Genomic DNA, 22,354 nt, shown 5'->3' on the forward strand with positions numbered 1-22,354 from the left:
CAGGTGCTCAGCCACAACAACTGCTGAGCCAGGGGGCATATAGAGACATCCAGTTACCATGTCTGGGCCTGCTTTAACCGTGACCTTCACCCAAATCATTTCACATTTCGGATCTCCGTCAATTTCCTTCGATACTATTGCACTTCTTATCGCTATAAACACGCCTCCCCCTTCACTGTCCAGCCTGTCTCTGCGGTATACATTCCAATCTGAGTTTAGGATTTCATTACTGTTTACGTCTGGTTTCAGCCAACTTTCTGTCCCTAGTACTATATGGGCGTTGTGACCGTTTATTAATGAGAGCAGTTCTGGGACCTTTCTATAGACGCTCCTGCAATTTACTATTAGCACATTAATATTGTTATTCCCTGTTGCATTTTTCCTACTCCTACCTTGCCGTGTCTCAGGAGGCGTCTTGTCGGGACGCTAACTCGATCCAACGAATTGACTTTAAACTGGCACGATTCCTAGACAGGCAATCTGCGACCAGGTTGTCTTTTCCTGAAATGTGAAGCACGTCAGTTGTGAACTGTGCAATGTACTCGACTTGCCTGCACTGACGTGGTGAATTGAGCTCTGTGTCTCGTTGAAATATAGCTACTAACGGCTTGTGATCGGTAAAAATTGCGAAGTGCCTCCCTTCGACATACGTGCGGAAATGCTTTATGGCTAAGTAAACAGCAAGCAACTCACGGTCGATAGCACTCCATTTTTGCTGCTGTCGAGTCAGGTTTTTAGAGAAAAATGCGAGCGGCTGCCATCTGCCATCAACTTCTTGCTGTAGCGCTGCACCCACTGCTGTTTGGCTCGCATCAACCATGAGCGCTAAAGGAGCGCTCAATCTTGGATGTCCCAGTAGTGTTGTCCGAGAAAGACATTTCTTTAAGTCATGGAAAGCTGCTTCAGCATCTGGACTCCATGGAATTTTACGATTTCCTGTTGTATTTTTACCTGCAAGTAACGTTGTGAGTGGCTCTTGGGCGGCAGCTAATTTAGGTAAGTGACGTTTGTAATAGTTGAGCATGCCTAAAAATCTGCGAAGTCCTTTGTAAGTTGTGGGAAGGGGCATCTGTTGTACTGCTTCAACTCGCTCAGGCAAAGGTGACAGGCCTGCTGCTGAAACCAAATATCCCAGGAACTTAACCTCGCGTTTTCCAAACGTGCACTTTGTTTCGTTAGTAATTGGCTCTAAGCACTATGGGACTTAACATCTTAGGTCATCAGTCCCCTAGAATTTAGAACTAGTTAAACCTAACTAACCTAAGGACATCACACACATCCATGCCCGAGGCAGGATTCGAACCTGCGACCGTAGCAGTCGCGCGGTTCCGGACTGCGCGCCTAGAACCGCGAGACCACCGCGGCCGGCCGTTAATAATTATGCCATACTCTGTCAGACGGCGGAAAAGCTGCCGCAGATGTTCGACATGCTGATATAGAGAACCAGAGAATACTAAAATGTCGTCCATATAACAAAATACGAATGGTAAATGTCGAAGCACCTCATGCATGAATCTTTGCCATGTTTGGGCAGCGCTTCTGAGGCCAAATGGCATAAAATTGTACTCAAACAAACCGAATGGTGTGATAACTGCTGTTTTTTTTAATGTCAGGTGGAGCCATGGGAATCTGGGAAAATGCTTTGGCGCATTCAATCACACTAAATATTTTGGCATTGCTAATCGTACTGTTAAAATCAGTCACATTGGGTACTGGGTAGCGGTCGGGAATTGTGCGGGCATTGAGCGCCCTGTAGTCTCCACATACTCTCCATGAATTGTCTTTTTTACGGACCATGTGAATTGGAGATGCCCATGAACTATCAGACCTACTTACAATACCTGTTTTTAGAAGTCTGTCGAACTCAGCTCGCGCCGCGAGCAGCTTCTCTGGAGGCGGACGCCGCGGGCGGAAGGCAACGGGTTGACCTTGTGTCGTGCTGGTGTGGTGTTGAGTATTGTGTCTGCATTTCCTGGTTGCGTTGACGGGTTCGCTAAGTGCTGGAAAGTCTTGAAGCAGTTTACGAAAAAGTGATTCCTCCGACAGTGCTCAGGGGTCAACAGAAAGGTCCGATCTTACTCGTCGGCTTTGACCCGTGACGTAAGCGTGTTGTGGTGTGTGACGTCATTACGGCGCGGAAAACCTAATACATGGTTTGATGTACTCTTGTTTAAAGAACATGTATACGTAATATGAAGCAATTTGATGAACATATTGATCTGTAGCGTAGCCCACTTGAGGTTAGGTTGGGAGTTTTTTTTTTGGAATGCGGCCGCGGCAGCGGCCGCCTATGATTCGAAAATATTGATTTGACACTAATGAAGCCTGTGGGGGGATGGGGGGGCACTGCAGACTCCCCCCACCGCATAACGACATATTTAGTTTCTCCCCACCCAAAAACCCCCAATTTCCCACGCTTGTCCCGTTACACTCATTAGGCTTTTTGTGAAACTTGTGTATTTCAGTGTTTACAATACGTATTCGGTGTTTTTATATCCGCCATATTGGAATTGTTGTTTATGGTCGTTTCCGCGGTATTTGTGACGTCATGTGTCAAAGCCGACGGGTAAGATCGGACGCTTCTGTATTTCCGTGCTCTGATATTGCCTAGAGTATACGAATCTTAACGACTGTCGGGTGTCTTCTTGCGTGACGCACACGTGTGCGCCCCGCTTAGTTGCGGGTATGAAATCGTATCACAATATCCCGACGCGGATGACGCGGTAGAGGAGCCGGAAATCTTCGTGTGGAAAGACACGGGCACATCGCACTGCACTTGAACCTACGCGGAAGACGCAGTAGGCAATATCCCTTCTGTGGGAACTGTCACCAAACGACGGTTAACCAGGTCGGGCATAAGTCGGTAGCTCCGTAAAAAGTCCGCTCCAATTATAGGACTCGGCACATCAGCAACCACAAAAGTCCATTTTGGATGGAAGTTGGAATTCAGATGTAATGCCAACTGTTTCTCACCATAGGTAGATATTCTGGAATTGTTTGCCGCAGTCAGCACATGTTGCGTTGTTGTCTTGAGTATATCACCTCCCTTTCTTGGATAAACACTGACTTCTGAACCTGTGTCAAATGGCTCTGAGCACTATGCGACTTAACTGCTGAGGTCATCAGTCGCCTAGAACTTAGAGCTAATTAAACCTAACTAACCTAAGGACATCACACACATCCATGCCCGAGGCAGGATTCGAACCTGCGACCGTAGCGGTCACGCGGTTCCAGACTGAAGCGCCTTTAACCACACGGCCACACCGGCCGGCTAACCTGTGTCAATCAGAAACTTCTCACATGAAGAGAGGTCCAACACGAACAATCGGGTGATTGGTTGACTGCAGATACCGTGGCGTTTTCACCTCTTTGAATCACGCTATGACTCGGGCGCCTACGTTGTTGTTGACGAACGTTAGAGCCCTTTAACGCCCGCCTTTTAAGTTTGGATAGCTGCAGGGTTGAATACATTGACGGGCAGTGTTACCGAAGCGTCTGTGGTACCAGCACCATTGATCTGTCAAATCCTGTTGGATAGCATTTCTTCGTCTTTTCCAACTGCGACTTCGTAGCTGGTGGTGGTGTGAAGTTACTTGCACGTTGAGTTTTGCCACTTGTGCTGCCAGTTGCTGTATGGTGGGTTCGGTCGATGAGCACTGCTGCTGGGAAGTATTATTGCATGTTCCTGGCTCACTGACGTCAGATTCCATCACACTACACGTTCTTGGGCCTCTATCCTGGCTGTAGTTGAATTCGGAACACGCAGAAACTTCGGTTAAGGTGTTTGCGATGGTGTCTGCCTTTTTTGCTAAGACTTGCAATGGTAAGTCTGTTTCTGCTGCAATGACGGCACGGATGTTGGCAGGAAGTTTACGAAGCCATATTAGACGTAAAGACTCTTCATGTAGGAGTTCCGGGCCGGCTAATGTACGTAAGGCTTTGAGTACTTGTGACGGAGTCTTGTCGCCCAAATCTTCGTATGCGAAAATTTTTTGTAGTCGCAAATCTGGTGACAACGTATAATGCTGTATGAGAGCTTCCTTTAGCACAAAATAATTTTGTTGCGACAAGGTTTCTTCTACTTGCTCTATCACTTCTAAATTTAGATGTGAAACCACTATATTAAATTTGTCAATGTTGTTAGACACCCCACGTTGCCGAAATATGCATTCAGCCTACGTAAACCAAAGCTGGGGGCGCGTCGACCAGAACGCGGAAAGCTTAACATTTCCGTGTCGCGCGTAGGTACTCCCATCTTTTGCGTTAACATCTGTCGTTCCGTTTTGTGGCGAATCAAAGGGCGTGGACCGCGATCCTTGGTCGAACAGACTGTAGTCTTCAATCTTGATTCCACTGCCCCATGCTTTTGTCTCTGAATTCATTATTCTCGTCAGTATATATATTTTCTTTATGCTTCTGCTACGATTTTTCGGGGTCACCACTATGGGAGCCTTTATATTTTATGAAGTAACAGCTTTTTCATGAGATGAGAAAACATTTTATTTTCCAAGCACAGATCAAAAACTAACAAGAATAAACAACTCGTAACTAAGCCGACTACGGCAAAGATAAATATCTATCAGCTGCAGCTTTCACCCGCTGTTTTTGGCGCAGTGGATAAATGACGTCGCCACACTGTAAAGGGCTTGAAGTTATTGGAGAAGATAAGACTCGCCAAGGCACAGCGTGAATCTCAGTTCACTACCAAAGAAGCAAGATCTGATGGGTGTTTTTCAGACTTAATTTAAAATTGCAAGTCAATTTTTATCATTTTATACTTTAAATGCGATTTTCTCAAAATTACATTTTTTTATGTTTTATGTTCCTTTATATCGAAACCTACTTGTGATAGCTATATAAAACTTTGGCACCTATTTCATTATAATATATTGTACCTACTGAAGCACAACCATAGCAATAACTTGAATAAAAGGCCATCTAGGGCATTATGTGTTCAATTATTTCTAACAAAAAGTAGCATAATTGAAAATAGATATACAGGGTGCTCCATTGATCGTGACCGGGCCAAATATCTCACGAAATAAGCGTCAAACGAAAAACTACAAAGGACGAAACTTGCCTAGCGCTATGGTTGGCCCGCTAGATGGCGCTGCCATAGGACAAACGGATATCAACAGCGTTTTCTTTAAATACGAACCCCCATTTTTATTACATATTCGTGTAGTACGTAAAGAAATATGAATGTTTTAGGTGGACGACTTTTTTCGCTTTGTGATAGATGGCGCTGTAATAGTCACAAACATATGGCTCACAATTTTAGACGAACAGTTGGTAACAGGTAGGTTTTTTAAATTAAAATACAGAACGTTGATACGTTTGAACATTTTATTTCGGTTGTTCCAATGTGATACATGTACCTTTGTGAACTTATCATTTCTGAGAACGCATGCTGCTACAGAGTGATTACCTGGAAATACCATATTAATGCAATAAATGCTCAAAATGACGTCCGTCAACCTCAATGGATTTGGCAAAACGTGTAACGACATTCCTCTCAACAGCAAGTAGTTCGCCTTCCGTAATGTTCGCACCTGCATTGACAATGCGCTGACGCATGTTGTCAGGCGTTGTCGGTGGATCACGATAGCAAATAACCTTCAACTTTCCCCAAAGAAAGAAATCCGGGGACATCAGATCCGGTGAACGTGCGGGCCATGGTATGGTGCTTCAACGACCAATCCACCTGTCATGAAATATGCTATTCAATACCGCTACAACTGCACGCGAGGTATGTGCCGGACATCATCTTGTTGGAAGTACATGGCCATTTTGTCATGCAGTGAAACATCTTGTAGTAACATCGGTAGAACATTACGTAGGAAATCAGCATACATTGCACCATTTCGATTGCCATCGATAAAATGGGGGCCAATTATCCCTCCTTCCATAATGCCGCACCAAACATTAACCCGCCAAGGTCGCTGATGTTCCACTTGTTGCAGCCATCGTGGATTTTTCCGTTGCCCAGTAGTGCAAATTATGCCGGTTTACGTTACCGCTGTTGGTGAATGACGCTTCGTCGCTAAATACGAGGGCCGTTCAGAAAGTAACCTCCGGTTGATTTAAAAAAATACACCAACTTAAATAAAAATATTTTAATATATACATCTTACAACTACATCTTTGCACTATTTTTCTACATAGTCTCCATAGCGATTGAGGCACTTATCGTATCTCTTCACAAGCTTTGAAATTCCTTCTGCATAAAAATCACCCGCTTGTGCCTGGAGCCAGCCTGTGACCGCATCTTTGAGCTCTTCGTCGTCATCAAACCGCTGTGACCCGAGCCATTTCTTCAAATGCATGAAGAGGTGATAATCACTTGGCGCCAGGTCTGGGCTGTAAGGTGGATGGTTGATAACGTCCCACTTGAAGGACTCAAGAAGGGCCGTTGTTCTGCGAGCAGAGTGAGGACGGGCGTTATCGTGCAAAAAAACGATACCGGAAGTCAGCATCCCACGGCGTTTGTTCTGTATAGCCCGTCGTAACTTTTTCATTGTTTCACAGTACACGTCTTGATTAATGGTCGTACCACGTTCCATGAATTCAACCAATAACACCCCTTTGGCATCCCAAAACACCGTTGCCATCAGTTTTCTGGCAGAAAAATCTTGCGAGGCTTTTCTTGGTTTGGTAGGCGAATTTGAATGTGCCCACATCTTTGATTGTTCTTTTGTCTCAGGGTTCACGTACTTAATCCAGGTTTCGTCACGGGTCACGATTCTGTTTAACAATGGTTCTCCTTCGTCCTCATAACGTGACAGAAAGTCTAATGCAGAGGCCATTCTTTAAGTTTTGTGGTGGTCGGTAAGAATTTTGGGCACCCATCGTGCACAGAACTTACGGTAATCCAATCTTGCTGTCACCATCTCGTACAAGAGAGTCTTAGAAATCTGTGGAAAACCAGTAGACAACTCCGACATTAAGAAACGTCGATTTTCACGAACTTTTGCATCAACTGTCTGAACGAGTTCGTCAGTCACCAATGATGGTCTACCACTCCTCTCTTCATCATGAACGTTTTCTCGTCCACTTTTAAATAAACGTACCAATTCACGGACAACTCCTTCACTCATAACTCTTGGTCCGTACACGGCACAAAGCTCACGATGAATAGCTGCTGCAGAATATCCTTTGGCTGTAAAAAACCTTATGACAGCACGCACTTCACATTTGGCGGGGTTTTCTATTGCAGCACACATTTCAAACTGCCACAAAAACTAAACTAGCGCAGGTACGACGTTCACTCGACCACGGCTTGATGCCGACTGACCTGTTGAGTGCGTGAACGCACAGATGGCGTCGCTACTCCCCCCACAACCCGCACTGTGACCAATCGGAGGTTACTTTCTGAACCGCCCTCGTAGAACGCGTGCAAAAAAATCTGTCATCGTGCCGTAATTTCTCTCGTGCCCAGTGGCAGAACTGTACACGACGTTCAAAGTCGTCGCCATGCAATACCTGGTGCATAGAAACATGGTACGGGTGCAATCGATGTTGATTTAGCATTCTCAACACCGACGTTTTTGAGATTCCCGATTCTCGCGCAATTTGTTTGCTACTGATGTGCGGATTAGCCGCGACAGCAGCTAAAACACCTACTTGGGCATCTTCATTTGTTGCAGGTCATGGTTGACGTTTCACATGTGGCTGAACACTTCGTGTTTCCTTAAATAACGTAACTATCCGGCGAACGGTCCGGATACTTGGATGATGTCGTCCAGGATACCGAGCAGCATACATAGCACACGCCCGTTGGGCATTTTGATCACAGTAGCCATACATCAACACGATATCGACCTTTTCCGCAATTGGTAAACGGTCCATTTTAACACGGGTAATGTATCACGAAGCAAATACCGTCCGCACTGCGGAATGTTACGTAATACCACGTGCTTATACGTTGGTGACAATTACAGCGCCATCTATCACAAAGCGAAAAAAATGGTCAAACTAAAACATTCATGTTTCTTTACGTACTACAAGAATATGTAATAAAAATGGGGGTTCCTATTTTAAAAAAACGCAGTTGGCATCCGTTTGACCTGTGGCAGCGCTATCTAGCGGGCCAACCATAGCGCCATCTGGTTTCCCCCTTCAAGCTAGATGAGTTTCGTTCTTTGTAGTTTTTTCGTTTGATGCTTATTTCGTGAGATATTTGACCCGGTCACTATCAATGGACCACCCTGTATATCTTTTCTTCTTTTTACCTCATCTCTTAATTCTGGTTCAGTAGGCATAATATAGCATGGATAAGACAGCTGTAAAAATTGTACAGTGTTATCTTCATTGGTTCGAGAGATAAAGGTACATGAAGTAGGCTAATTTATCCTTGCCCGCATAGGCCCTGCAAACTTCTCTTAAGTACTTTTAGCTACAGAAGCGACAGTTATCATCCATCCTGTGGGCCACAGCCCCGAGAACGTCTGTTTTACGTGTCTACTAAACTCAGAAAGAGGGAGCAGCGCCTACGAAACTGCAACGGTGTTGGCAGGCGGAGCTGCTAAGAGCGGCGCAGAGGCTGCGGCCGCTGTCCCGGGAGCGGCAGAGGCAGCGACAGCAGCCGCTGGGGCAGGACGCCTCGCCCCGGCCTCCCACCACCACCACCACCACCACCACCACCACCGCCAGCGACAGCAACGGCAACAACAACAACGACACCAACAACAACGGCAGTGCCGCCGACAAGCACTGGGAGATGTGAGTGCATCCGCTTATACTCGAATCTAGTTGGAACGGCTTCACTCGAAATCACGCCACTTTTATCATGTAATTTCCCAGTTACCAGTTATTCAACTCGACTCGTAATTTTTTTGTGCCTCTCCTTAAATTACTTGAGGCTAACGCTTCGTTGGTTCTTAACAAGTCTACGATTAAATTCGTCCTATCTTCGTATGCAAGCTAGTTGTGACCTCTATATTGATGAAATGTTACACAATAACATAGCTACACAACGATGGTGCCATACACAGCAACACGAGACCGCGAGTCACTGACTTACCCCATTACACACACTAACGGATGCGCATATCACGCTGGGTCTTAGTATCTTTGTCTCTGACATATCCCAGAAACAAAAGAAAAATATTTACTATTAAAAACACTCTTGATCACAGTTTATTTAGTACGGTGACCGGTTTCGACCACTACTGTGGTCATCTTCAGACCAATGAGTAAGAACCTCCTTCTGCTAGAGAATCACTACTCAAAAACGTAAAAGAAAAATAACTCCAATCCTCTGATTCTGAGCAATGCTTTCTCGAGGTTTCTCTCAGTTGTAAGGTAAACGCCAGAAGTGTCCTCCCAAACATTCCTTCTGCCCTTTACAGCTAGTCTGCTATTTCGACGAACAGAAGAAAACTCCGCAGTGGGCTGGATCTCAAGTAAGAATTCAGTACAGATGCAGAAATATCACAGTGCCGTCCTGGGCACAAACCCAGTGAATGCGGTCTACCACTGCTTTCTGCTGGCCATATGCGGGCCTTCGAGTTTGTCTCTGTATCAGATGGATGGCTGTAATGATTATTTGCGCAGTGTAGTTGATATCTTGGAACTGTTAAGAATCACCGAGACAAAGACTGCGAGACCTATGAAAGAATACTAAGGTGACCGTCAAGCTTAGGGTTCCCATTCGAAGGACTGATCTCTGTACAGTCTCACATAGCCATACTCTATCAGGCACAGCTTAGAGATTTGGAATATAAGCCAGGACCAGGGCGCAAAGTTCCCTGATCAGAAAATTTACACCACCTTCTCTCCTCTCTTTGTCAGCCTAACACAGATGGAAGAAATATTCATATTTACCAGCTCGTCAGCGATAGGGTTGCTAGAGGTGGAGCATACATACAGATTTCATACGGATGGAGAAGGAGATTGACTCTATCCTTTTCAAAGAAAGTGTTCTTGCAATCATCTTAAGCACTTTTGGGTAATGACGGAAGACCGAAAGTGATTCCTCACCTGGTGGCTACCTCAGAATTGAACACTTAGTGATGCAACCTTTGAAAACAGCAGGAGCTTACTGAAATGACACACTAGCATTTGCGCGATGGTAACTTACTATTATCTTTTTTTTTTAGTTTGCAATTGGTCTACTTATGGCAATATCTGCAAGGGCTGTACTATAATTTTCACAATTAGAGTTTGTTAACAATGGTGCCAGACGTCGTAAGTTGGTCTGTGTTGACCCATACTAACAAAGGTCTTGATGTGCTTCAATTGCGTCAATTCCTCGACATCCCATAGGCATATTTGGTTGTAAGATTGTGGCAAAAATTAGTATATGTAATTTATTCCTTCCGTTGTGGTAAGATTAAAAATTTCAGGCCCTCTTTTGCATTTAACCAGACAACATAGTGAGTTAACATTTCACTATGTATAGTATATTATAGATACATGATAATAACAATAATTATAATGATAACATAAAATAAACATTAAATATGCATAATTCATGACCAGTATAATAATAATAATAATAATAATAAATACTAATAGTAAAGAATGTATGACATTTCAGAAATACGTCTTATTAACATTGCATTAAACCATTCCTCTTAATGTACTTGTGAAATGTAAATGATGGCATCTAACAGAAGTATATGGCAGCGTTACAGAAGGAATCAAATGTTGTGATGTTGTGTAGTCAGGTGAACAATAAGAAATAATGATTAAGGTTACCAGATGAAATGAAAGAATGGAAACAGAAATAGATATAAATGGGGAAAGTATGGACAGCATTGATAGTGTGACAGATACTGCTTCCTTGTTTGACAGAAGAAAAGTAGAGGAGATAGGCCCATAGGGAACCTAATGAGAGTTAAAGCTTTAATATACTCTTGAATTGAGAGTGGTTTTGCATGCTCCAGAGTTGTGTGGCTGAAATGCAGAAGGAGAAGGAGATAGATTTAATATTTTGCACGAGTACAGCCAAGATAATGGACATAACGAACCTGGCATCACAGTTATAGAGCGAAGACAGGTATTTGATTATCAGGGAGAAATGTAGAGGGTACTGGTGGCTGTGGAAGCGATGAAGAAATCGGAGCATGTCAAAATTAAGCCACCTACCTAGTCGCATCCAGCCTGAGTGAATGTAGCAAGGAGTGACATGATCGTACAACTGAATATTATTACACACACATTCATGGCTAGTTGGAGTCATCCAAAGTTGTAAATATTTTGCCTTGTTAACTGCATCACAGTAGCAAAGATCTGGCAGGAATGAAGACCGGACTAACTTTTGTTTTGTTTCAGGGGAAATAGTTTTCTAAATTTTTAGACTGTATGTAGGCAAGAGAGAGATTTCCTGCATGCTACTACAGTTTATTCTTTCCAGTTTAAATACTCATCCAAGATTCTGCAAGATAGTTTACAATTTTTTGATTGTGTAATTGAATTCCATCAAGTAGTGTTGGAGGAAGTGACTAATAAAAATGTTTACTGATCAACTTTTGGTATCATATGAGGATGACCCATGGCTTCTTAGGTTTTAGTGTAAGACCCAGGTGTTGTTGCTCATTGTGACACTGAACTGAGGTTGTCATTCACACTTGGTGCAGTAGCAACGATGTTGTTAGGCGTTATACTTAGGTACAGTTGGATATAATCTACACGTATTGTGCTTGTTTGTTGATTTCTTTGTTCTGGGAACATTAGGGCCATCAGACTCTCTCTTACGAGTGAACAGGCATTCTGCATATCTCACATTACATTAACTGCAACAGGCAGGTTGTAAGATGTTTTACATTTAACGTAGACGCCTATATTTAGAAACAGAAATGACTTAAATATCGGAAAACAGTAGACGGTATAAAAAACAGGTTATATTCGTTCAAGAAAAGTAAAACAATGAAGACAACTAAACATGTGAATGGTGTCATCAATAGAAATGAAAGGAGGTGCAGGGCAGAGAGAAAAAAAGGGGCATGATAAAACACGAGTAATGAAGACTGGGGAAGAGAAAGTGGTTTGGATGATTGAGGAACCAAAAGAAAAAGAAGCATAAATGGGAAAAGATGGGAGCATTTGCTTTACAGTTTGATTGAGGAAAACAGGGTAGTTTGAGGGGGGGAAGTTATGAGGTTGACACAAAGAAGAGCGTCAGCTTTTCCTTAAATGCATCAGAGCTGTGAATGATGCGCAGGTTGCAGGGCAACTTGTCCCAGAGGCTGGCAGCAGCAACAGAGGAGTCTGTGACTGTTTTTGATTTTTGGGTGGTCGCAGCTAGGATACTACTAGGTTGGTTCAAATGAAAACGTGAAGAGTTCCATAAAATTTAGAAAAGTTGTGTGATGGTGTTGGTAGGTGGCAGTGATATTCCTTGAGGTTCAGAAAGTGGCCAACAGGCGGCAGAGTGATGCTACAACGCAAGAGAAGGCAGCAGTATCCAAAACAAGATGGACACCCCGCTGTCAACATGCATTACTATTGAGAAGCGACCTTTGATGCATTTTTTGTGTAGTGAAGGTGTCAAACTAATCGAAATTCATCGCAGGATGACAGTGCAGTATGGCGATACGTGTGTGTTGTTGCAGCAAGTATAATAACGACGTAAGAAGTTCAAAAGCGATGTTACTTCTGTGGAGGATGCCCAGAGACCAGGGCAGGTTAACCGCATAGTGACGCATGAGAAATTAGTGCAGGAGCTTGTAAAGGAGACCAGATGGGTAACTCTGAACGAAATAGCCACGAGTGTGAAGGTTAGTATTGGTTCAGGGCAGAATATTCTTCACATTGTACTGCACTTCAATAAGGTGTCTGTAAGATGGATACCACGTCAGTTGACTGCCGAATTGAAAGACTGTCACGTCGTTGCCTGTGAAGAATTTTTGCATCATTTCCACGTCGACGGTAATGCATTTCTGGGAAAAACTGTTGCAGGTGATGAGACTTGGGTCCACTGTCACAAAAAGAAATGAAAAGGTCAAGCAAGGAATGGCGCCACAACTCATCGCCAAAACGAAAACAATTTCCCGCTCAGCTGTCTGCTGGAAAAGTCATGCTCAGTCTCTCCTGGGATGCAAATGGAGTAATTTTGGAGCATCACATGGATAGGAGACTGACGGTAACCAGCACATCTTATTCAGACATGCTGAAAAGTTAACGTTGCCCTGCAATCAGGAGTAAACGGTGAGGACTTCTGACTTCAGCCCCACCACATACAGCCTGAAAGACAGTTGAGACTATTCAGGAAATGAAATCTGAATATCTGCTACATCCTCCTTATTCACCAGGTCTCGCTCCTAGTAACTTCCATCTGTTCGATGCACTCAAAGAAGCAATGGGGGACAGGTATTTCAGAAGTAACAAAGATGTGAAAACCGTGATGGACGGCTGGTTATACACACGACCAAAAGAATTCTTTCATAGCCGTGTCTAATGCACTTTGTCTAATGCACTTCCGAAGTGATGAAATATGTGCATTCAAAGTCAGGGGGACCATGTCGATAAGTGGCATGCAAGTTTTTCGTCCATTGTTACAGTTGAAAATATTATAACACTTTTAAGGTTTTCATTTGAACTGCCCTCCTACATAAATGACTCTTTGCGTTGTTATTGTGATAAGATGTCTGGTACTTAATACACTACTGGCCATTAAAATTGCTACACCACGAAGATGGCGTGCTACAGTCGCGAAATTTAACCGACATGAAGAAGATGCTGTCATATGCAAATGATTAGCTTTTCAGAGCATTCACACAAGGTTGGCGCCGGTGGCGACACCTACAACGTGCTGACATGAGGAAAGTTTCCGACCGATTTCTCATCCACAAACAGCAGTTGACCGGCATTGCCTGGTGAAACGTTGTTGTGATGCCTCGTGTAAGGAAGAGTTTGATAAAGGTCGGATTGTAGCCTATCGCGATTGCGGTTTATCGTATCGCGACATTGCTGCTCGCGTTGGTCCAGATCCAATGACTGTTAGCAGAATATGGAATCGGTGGGTTCAGGAGGGTAATACGGAACGCCGTGCTGGATCCCAACGGTCTCGTATCACTAGCAGTCGAGATGACAGGCATCTTATCCGCATGGCTGTAACGGATCTTGCAGCCACGTCTCGACCCCTGAGCCAACAGATAGGGACGTTTGCAAGACAACAACCATCTGCACGAACAGTTCGACGACGTTTGCAGCAGCACGGACTATCAGCTCGGAGACCATGGCTGCGGTTACCCTTGACGCTGTATCACAGACAGGAGCGCCTGCGATGGTGTACTCAACGACGAATCTGGGTGCACGAATGGCAAAACGTCATTTTTTCGGATGAATCCAGGGTCTGTTTACAGCATCACGATGGTCGCATCCGTGTTTGGCGACATCGCGGTGAACGCACATTGGAAGCGTGTATTCGTAATCGCTATACTGGCGTATCACTCGGCGTGATGGTATGGGGTGCCATTGGTTACACGTCTCTGTGACCTCTTGTTCGCATTGACGGCAATTTGAAGAGTGGTCGTTACATTTCAGATGTGTTACAACCCGTGGCTCTACCCTTCATTCAATCCCTGCGAAACCCTACATTTCAGCAGGATAATGCACGGCCGCATGTTGCAGGGATCCACCACGGCGTTCCGTATTACCCTCCTGAACCCACCGATTCCATATTCTGCTAACAGTCATTGGATCTCGACCAACGCGAGCAGCAATGTCGCAATACGATAAACCGCAATAGCGATAGGCTACAATCCGACCTTTATCAAAGAGGGAAACGTGATGGTACGCATTTCTCCTCCTTACACGAGGCATCACAGCAACATTTCACCAGGCAACGCCGGTCAACTGCTGTTTGTGGATGAGAAATCGGTCGGAAACTTTCTCGTGTCAGCACGTTGTAGGTGTCGCCACCGGCGCCAACCTTGTGTGAATGCTCTGAAAAGCTAATCATTTGCATATCACAGCATCTTCTTCCTGTCGGTTAAACTTCGCGTCTGTAGCACGTCATCTTCGTGGTGTAGCAATTTTAATGTCGAGTAGTGTACTCATCGTCGGCAGGGTGTAGAGGCAAGTAGAAGTTGTTCTTGCACATGTTACCGTTGTATTCTGTCCAGCTGAGAAGTTCATATACATTTAGACCCAATTCTTTACTGTTTCTTGATACTGTTTTTAGTATACCGTCAAGAAGAATAGGAGATAATTGGTCGCTGAATTCAGACCTAATTAATTTTTGATGCGATGCGAAAATTACGTGGCACCCCGTCACATTTAGTTTAGGTCCCACGCGTTGCGCGTATCTGAATGCTGAAGACAGAGCGTCATTCGTCTAGACCAGGGGTTCCCAAGAAAAGTTTCTCGAGGACCCCCCTCATCGAGCATAATTGGTAGCTTGTCATATTACAGTATCAAGTACCTATAAAAGCCAAATTAAGAGTCTGTTTATACTTTATGTATTTTTGGTACTTGCAAAAACATTGACATATTCATTATTGAAAAAATATTGAACTTAAAACTTTTTCAATTTCACCATCATTGTTACTGTTAAATTTTTGATTATTGGTCAAAATCTTTGTCTTCAAATCTGGGTGTTTAGTATAACAAACTCCTTAAAAAAATAAAAATTGAGTATGAACTGAAAATGACAGGAAAAAATTAAAACTGATTGTATTGGTCTTACGCTAGAGTGAGCTAGTGTCAGTTGGCCCTAGGAAGACGCCAGACGCAGAAGTCAGGGTTCGCTAAAGCTCTGCTCATGCAGGAAGCGGCCAAAACAAAAAAAAACAACTGTTATCATACGAAATATTTTTATTCTAATAGCATCTTGCTGACCCCTCTGGCATAGTTCGCGGACCACGTATTGGGAACCACTGGTCTAGAGAGTGGCAGCACTGGCAGCTTCTGTTGTGGCTCTTAAACAAAGCTGGAGGTCAGCGGCAGTCGCCGGACACGAACCGACGCTCAACTCGCCAGCAGTGGTAGCATGTGAGGTTGTGTGTGCCGCAGCCTGCCGCCGCCGCGCCGCCGCCAGAAGGAGCGGGCCGAGCAGCGGCCGCAGAGGGTGCCGGCGCGCAGCTTCTACTTCGGCATGGAGCACGGCGAGCGAGACGCCGTCGACCGCTTCGCCGCCAGCCTGCAGCGCCGGCCGACCCTCGCCGCCGCCGGCGCCTCCGCTGCCGCCAGGTAAGTGATCAAATATTCCGTCAAATATATTTGACAAAGATCTTTGACGTAGAGTTAGAAGGGGTATTACACTGTCATCATATTTTTCGTCAAAGTTCAAGATGGCTGACAACAGCAACTTGTTATTACCCGCAGCAGTTGCATGTACCACAATTGCACTGTGTGCACATGCGGAAGAGAAGCGGGGGAAAAAAAGGAAACATACCTGGGTGAAGCCGTGGGTTTTACGACGACACGATAAAAGCATTCAACAAAACTTCTTACGTAAGCTTATAGTGGAGGACGTCAAGTCGTACATCAATTACTTAAGAATGGATGAGAATACATTTCTGTATGTGCTCAATGAAGTGTATCCTCATATCACAAAGCACAATATTCACTTAAGAACAGCTACATCTGCAGAAGGCAGGCTCACTGTAACACTCTTGATTCCTTGCTACAGGAGAGGGTTAGGTTAGGTTAGGTTAGGTCAGGTCAGGTCAGGTCAGGTCTCCAATCTTCGTAATCTATTTTTGTATTCAGCGTGCCTCGCGTTGTAAAGCGCCTCATCTGCTTCATACATCTCTATTAATTTTGTAGTTCTCGGCAAACACCAATTGTATTTACCGGCAATGTTTAGAAAAACACTACAGACGACAGAATGCAGCGATGCTAACGCTTCATGTGGTAACATGTCACATTGCGGTAAACAGAAGACAAGCGACTTCTTTGATCAAATCTACAGCGAGGCCCTAGATTTGATCAAATATTGGACGACATTTGACAAAGTTCCCTATTACACCATCAAATATCTTTGACAAAGATATTGGACAAAGATATTTGACAAAGAAATTTAATAGTGTAATACCGGCCTAAGCGCCGAGCCTCGTACTACCACCCACATGTTTCCTCCACAGTTACACTTTTCCAAACAACACGTTTCTGACAGCTTTCCCTGCTGTACATAGTAGCAATTGTCAAGTAGGAGAACTACCGAGTGAAGTCACCTAACAAAGCATTACTCACATTCCTGAAAGAACTCACTCCTCCCTTTCTTCTGCTATAAGTGGAATGGTCATATAAAATTAATTGTTGGTAAGGCAGGTACCAGGTTGATATTCATTGGGAGAGTCCTTAGAAAATGTAGTCCATCAACAAAGGAGGTGGCTTACAAACCACTCGTTCGACCTATACTTGAGTACTGCTCATCAGTGTGGGATCCGTACCAGGTCGGGTTGACAGAGGAGATAGAGAAGATCCAAAGGAGAGCGACGCGTTTCGTCACAGGGTTATCTGGTAAGCGTGGTAGCGTTTCGGAGATGTCTAGCAAACTCAAGTGGCAGACTCTGCAAGAGAGGCGCTCTACATCGCGGTGTAGCTTGCTGTTCAGGTTTCGAAAGGGTACGTTTCTGGATGAGGTATCGCATATATTGCGTCCCCCTACTTATACCTCCCGAGGAGATCACGAATGTAAAATTAGAGAGATTCGAGCGCGCACGGAGGCTTTCCGGCAGTCGTTCTTCCCGCGAACCATACGCGACTGGAATAGGAAAGGGAGGTAATGACAGTGGCACATAAAGTGCCCTCCGCCACACACCGTTGGCTGGCTTGCGGAGTATAAATGTAGATGTAGATGTGCACTGCTGACGTTGGTCGAGGCTGTGAAGTGGTGTGTGTGTGTGTGGGTGGGTGGGTGGGTGGGTGGGTGGGTGCGTGCGTGTGCACGCCAGTCAGTTGTGTGCAATCGGCACCAGGTCAACCTGTGGATGTGACAGAATGACAGGAAGGAACTACGTAAGACAGCATCAGAACAGTGCTCGTAAAGAGGTTCTTACTGACAGGTACCAGAGAAGAGTGTCACACCTCGACTCTGAACATCCATATCAACCCATTGGTAACACAAGCCAAAGATGGAAAACCATTTTTGCTGAAAGTACTTTATTCTTATGTTTTTTAGGGTGGGAAATCCAAATACGATACTTAAAAAACTGTATCACCCACCATTTCTTCACACTTTACAGTTAAATTTATTAAATTAAGCGATTTTTTTAAAGAATTTAACAGCTTTTATACAGTCAAAATAATTTAAGAAGAAGATGTAATGAATATAGATGACATTGGTACCACTGCTGAAAAACATTTGCTGGCAAAAAAAAGGTCGATTCTATTTTTGTGTTAACAGATGGTGTTTTGTTTACTGTAAAACTAACCTCACTTTCCCGTTTCCTGTACATGTGCTCAGTACAATGTCTAATCGTGGTTGTAAAAAGTCTGCTGACAATTTTTGTTATACTTGTGATGAATTTCTGATTACAACACACCAAAGCAACATTACATACTTTGTGAAAAAGTTATATTTTAACTAAAGTTCAGTCTTGATCACAACACTTATGTCTCAATAACATAGGTGACCGGTTTCGGTTATATTTATTTAACGATCTTCAGACCCATGCCTTCCTTGGAGGATGGTAGGCGGAGCTCTCCTCAGCTGCTACGAAGTCAACTTTTGTGAAAAAGGTTTATTTATCATACTTTGGATCTAAACTTGGTGATCGAGATAAATCTTGGGCGCCGCATAAGGTATGTTATGTGTGTGTTGAAGATTTGAGAAGATGGTCCAAAAAGGAGAAAAAAGCCTTTAAATTTGCTGCTCCTATGATATGGAGGGAGCCAAGAAATCATCTCAATGATTGCTGCTTTTGCAGTGTCGATATTACTGATCATAATTCGAAAAAGAAGAAAGTAATTAGCTACCCTAACCTTCCGTCCGCCACCCGACCGGTACGGCATGGCGTAGATTTGCCAGTTCCTGAACCGTCATATTATTTAAATTCTATTCCAACAGAAGTACTTTCTGATGTACAATCCGATTTAGATGAACCAGATGATGAATTCCATTGTAATACAGGAAGTCTAGAACCCAAATCGTTTACTCAGACCGAGCTTAACGATTTGGTTAGGGATCTCGGCTTAACGAAAGAAAAAGCTGAATTGCTTGACACTAGATTAAAAGAAAAGAACTTATTGGTAGATGGAACCACCATATACATGTATAGAAAGAGAGAGCAGCGACTTTCCAAGTTTTTTCAACAAGAAGGTGATTTAATGTACTGCTCAGATATTCCCAGTCTGATGAATGTGTTTGGTATTGAGTACAAAAAGAAAGACGAGGCTTCAGGTGGATAGGACATACGTGAAAAAACCATGCGGACTCTCTTGCACATTGAACTGAACCCATTATCGAGCCTAGGGGCAGTGCTGCTGCTCGGTATATAGTGTGGTGCCTCCAGGGGATGAGTAACACGTGCTCCTTGTGTGTAAATTACAGCGTCGAGGTGAACACCGTCAGTGCTTCTTTTAGCACGTCCGTACTAGGGTACGTCCAAAACGTAGAAATTTGCCCAGGTTGCCCGGAGGCAGCCTGTCGAGCGGCGAGGCGTCGGAGGAGGAGGAGGACGAAGACGAGGAGGACGAGGCGGTGTCGAGCGCTCGGCCGGGCCGCGGCGGCATCGCGCTGCAGCTGCGGCCGACGCTGCCCAAGAAGCAGCCCGAGGTGCCACGGTTCTCGCCCACGGCTGCCTGGCGGCTGCTCTCCGCACTCGAGCACCCCGCCTCGCCTGCCACCTCCACAGCCGGTGACGACGCCTCGGTCAGTGGCCGGCCGTGCCTCACCTCTCATTACCTCACAGCTGCAACTTATGCTTTATTTTCACACATTGCACACTTTTTCGTATAATTCCATAATCGACACTTATCCTGCGCAAAACAAAAATACTGATGAAGAACTCATCACTTAATATTTCCGGGCTGAGATGCCATGGTCCGTACATAAAACTCTCCCCTGACGTTTCGCCTTCGACTACGGAAGGCATCCTCCGAGGACAATTGGCGAACTGCAACGAGAGCGCGAGTGAGCGCCGTGTATATAAGCCATCCAGAGGGCGCCGCTGTCAATCACGTGACGTTGGCTGTGCTATGTTCTCTGATATTGCCAACTTTTTCAATTGAAATTAATCGATTGTCACGCTGTTGCTGCAATGTTGACATCCATATCACAGTCTAACGTAACAGTCGCGACACTGCTGTATAAGTTGTTACCGTTTGACAGATGGAGCGACACTAGCGCTCCAAGCGGCGAGTAAGATAAACGTCAGACGTGTCATAAGCATGTTCCATAAAAACACGGGAGAACTGCCGGCAGTTCTCCCGTGTTTTTATGGAACAATCAGTACGCCGGGAAAGCTTTAAACATCACGTGTCATAAGCATGTTTGTTTTGCATCCATTTACTACGTAATTTACGAAATATTTGAGTTATTTTCTTTCCTCTGAGGGTTTGTGTAGTATCAGAAGGCATATATGTTTCTAAAATTGATTCTAAAATACGGCAAGTATGGACAAAAACCGTGAATCGAGTGGCAAGCTACAACTCATTCGTGAAGAAACACTTGTGACATTGGATAGAACTGCAGTTTACCACGTTGATATCAAAAGAATATAAACACACAGATTCACATGTAAGTAGCACAGACATGTACCTCTAATTGCGACAGCTCTTTTATCGTTCTGTAGGCCTACTGTGTTTGTCATTGTTTTCGCCTGTTGCCACAAGTACGATCTTCATCTGTATATTATTCTAAGTGGGGCAAGCAACTGCCAAATAGTGGGAGAAATATGTTGAAAACATTATAATGAGCTGATTACATTAAATTTCATGCAAAACCAAATATTTGAATAATTTTCGAACAATCTGTCAGTGAACAAGGTGCTAACAAAATAATGTCATCACACGAAGGAAGCAAGGAAAATTAAGTGACGGAGAACAGAAGTGAATGAAATACATACCACACGCTTTTGTAAGACACGAATAACTCCACTTAATCTAACCACTTCATCGTCAAAGCATGTCTGCGTTGACGATTCACACAAATTTGGCACTGATACATGGAGAGTTGAACTGGCTGCTTCTGTGTGGCAGTTTCCTCTTCGTCAGTTGAGGTGGCTTATTTGGGATGTCAAACAGTGTGGGAACTGCATTCTACACGAGTTTATTATTGTCTGCGTTCATGAACTGGTTTTGTTCGAAATGTAGCGAACAAAACCAAATATTATTATACAGGTAAACTGTTTTTTTTCATAAGGTCTTCTCGTCTGCTACTAACTAACCAATTTCTGCTCCTAAAACGAAACATTAATCATTAACACACATGTAGTTTGCATGTGAATCCTGACGATACATTTTTAGTAACATGATGGTATATACCTCTCAGGATCTTTAGGAAACGTAAAAAATACAGCTGTGGTGTCTTCTTCCTGTTGTTGCTGCAATTTATTGCGCAACAAACGCTCCAGCTTGTAAAAACCATTGTATAAATCAAAATAAACAACCACTATTCGCTTTCACGATCGCGCCGAACTCACAGATTAAGCTACTGGCCGCTTGGGGCGCTGCTGGTGCGTTAGGCAACAAAATCGAGGCGAAGTGTCGTGACTGTCATGTTAGACTGTGTACATATCTTATCCAGCTTAATGTCTAAATCTTTTCTTTTAAAATTATTGCAGTGTTCGGCAATCTCAATCGCCTCTCTGTACATTCGCGCATAATAATGCGACGTCTTTGCTAAGACGGTCGTCTGACTAAACTTTATTTCACGATCACCTTCCTGAAACACATGTTCCGCTACAGCCGATTTATCAATATGTCCGAGGCGGCAGTTCCTTTTATGTTCTCCCAGACGGGTGTTGACGCTTCTTTTGTTGTGCCTGTATAGACCTTTCCACAACGGCATGGAATTTTATAGACACCTGATGTAGCTAGAGGATGTCGTTTATCCTTTGCGGATCTTAAACATTCACTTATTTTCGTGGTGGGTCTGAAAACAGTTTCCACATCGTACTTACTTAAAATTTTTCCAATACGATCAGTGACCTTACTGATAAATGATAAGAACACTTTTCCCTTCGGTTAGTGTCGATCCTCGTCCATTCTGGATGGCTTATATATACGGCGCCCACTCGCGCTCTCGTTGCAGTTCGCCAATAGTCCTCGGAGGACGCCTTCCGCAATCGAAGGCGAAACGTCAGGGGAGAGTTTTATGTACGGACCACGGCATCTGAGCCCGGAAATGTTAAGTGATCACAACACCTGCTTTCACTTCATTCTTGATGGAGAACTGTTTACAAATATTATCTAAATGGAAATTTACGTGAATGAGGACAGTGTTTATATCAAACTCGAG

The 22,354-nt window shown here is 44.1% G+C and overlaps 1 protein-coding gene across 1 annotated transcript in view; it reads left to right on the forward strand.

Annotated features, from left to right (window-relative positions):
• Positions 1 to 22,354, forward strand: part of LOC126259298 (uncharacterized) — a 252,725-nt gene that overhangs the window by 147,419 nt on the left and 82,952 nt on the right. Inside the window, exons 5-7 of the mRNA XM_049955964.1 lie at positions 8,516 to 8,721; positions 15,961 to 16,137; positions 19,522 to 19,765. Coding sequence (XP_049811921.1) covers positions 8,516 to 8,721; positions 15,961 to 16,137; positions 19,522 to 19,765 — 627 coding nt within the window. The remainder of the gene's footprint in view (positions 1 to 8,515; positions 8,722 to 15,960; positions 16,138 to 19,521; positions 19,766 to 22,354) is intronic.

This window comes from Schistocerca nitens, chromosome 5, assembly GCF_023898315.1.
Source record: "Schistocerca nitens isolate TAMUIC-IGC-003100 chromosome 5, iqSchNite1.1, whole genome shotgun sequence".
In the NCBI taxonomy this organism is placed as follows: domain Eukaryota; kingdom Metazoa; phylum Arthropoda; class Insecta; order Orthoptera; family Acrididae; genus Schistocerca; species Schistocerca nitens.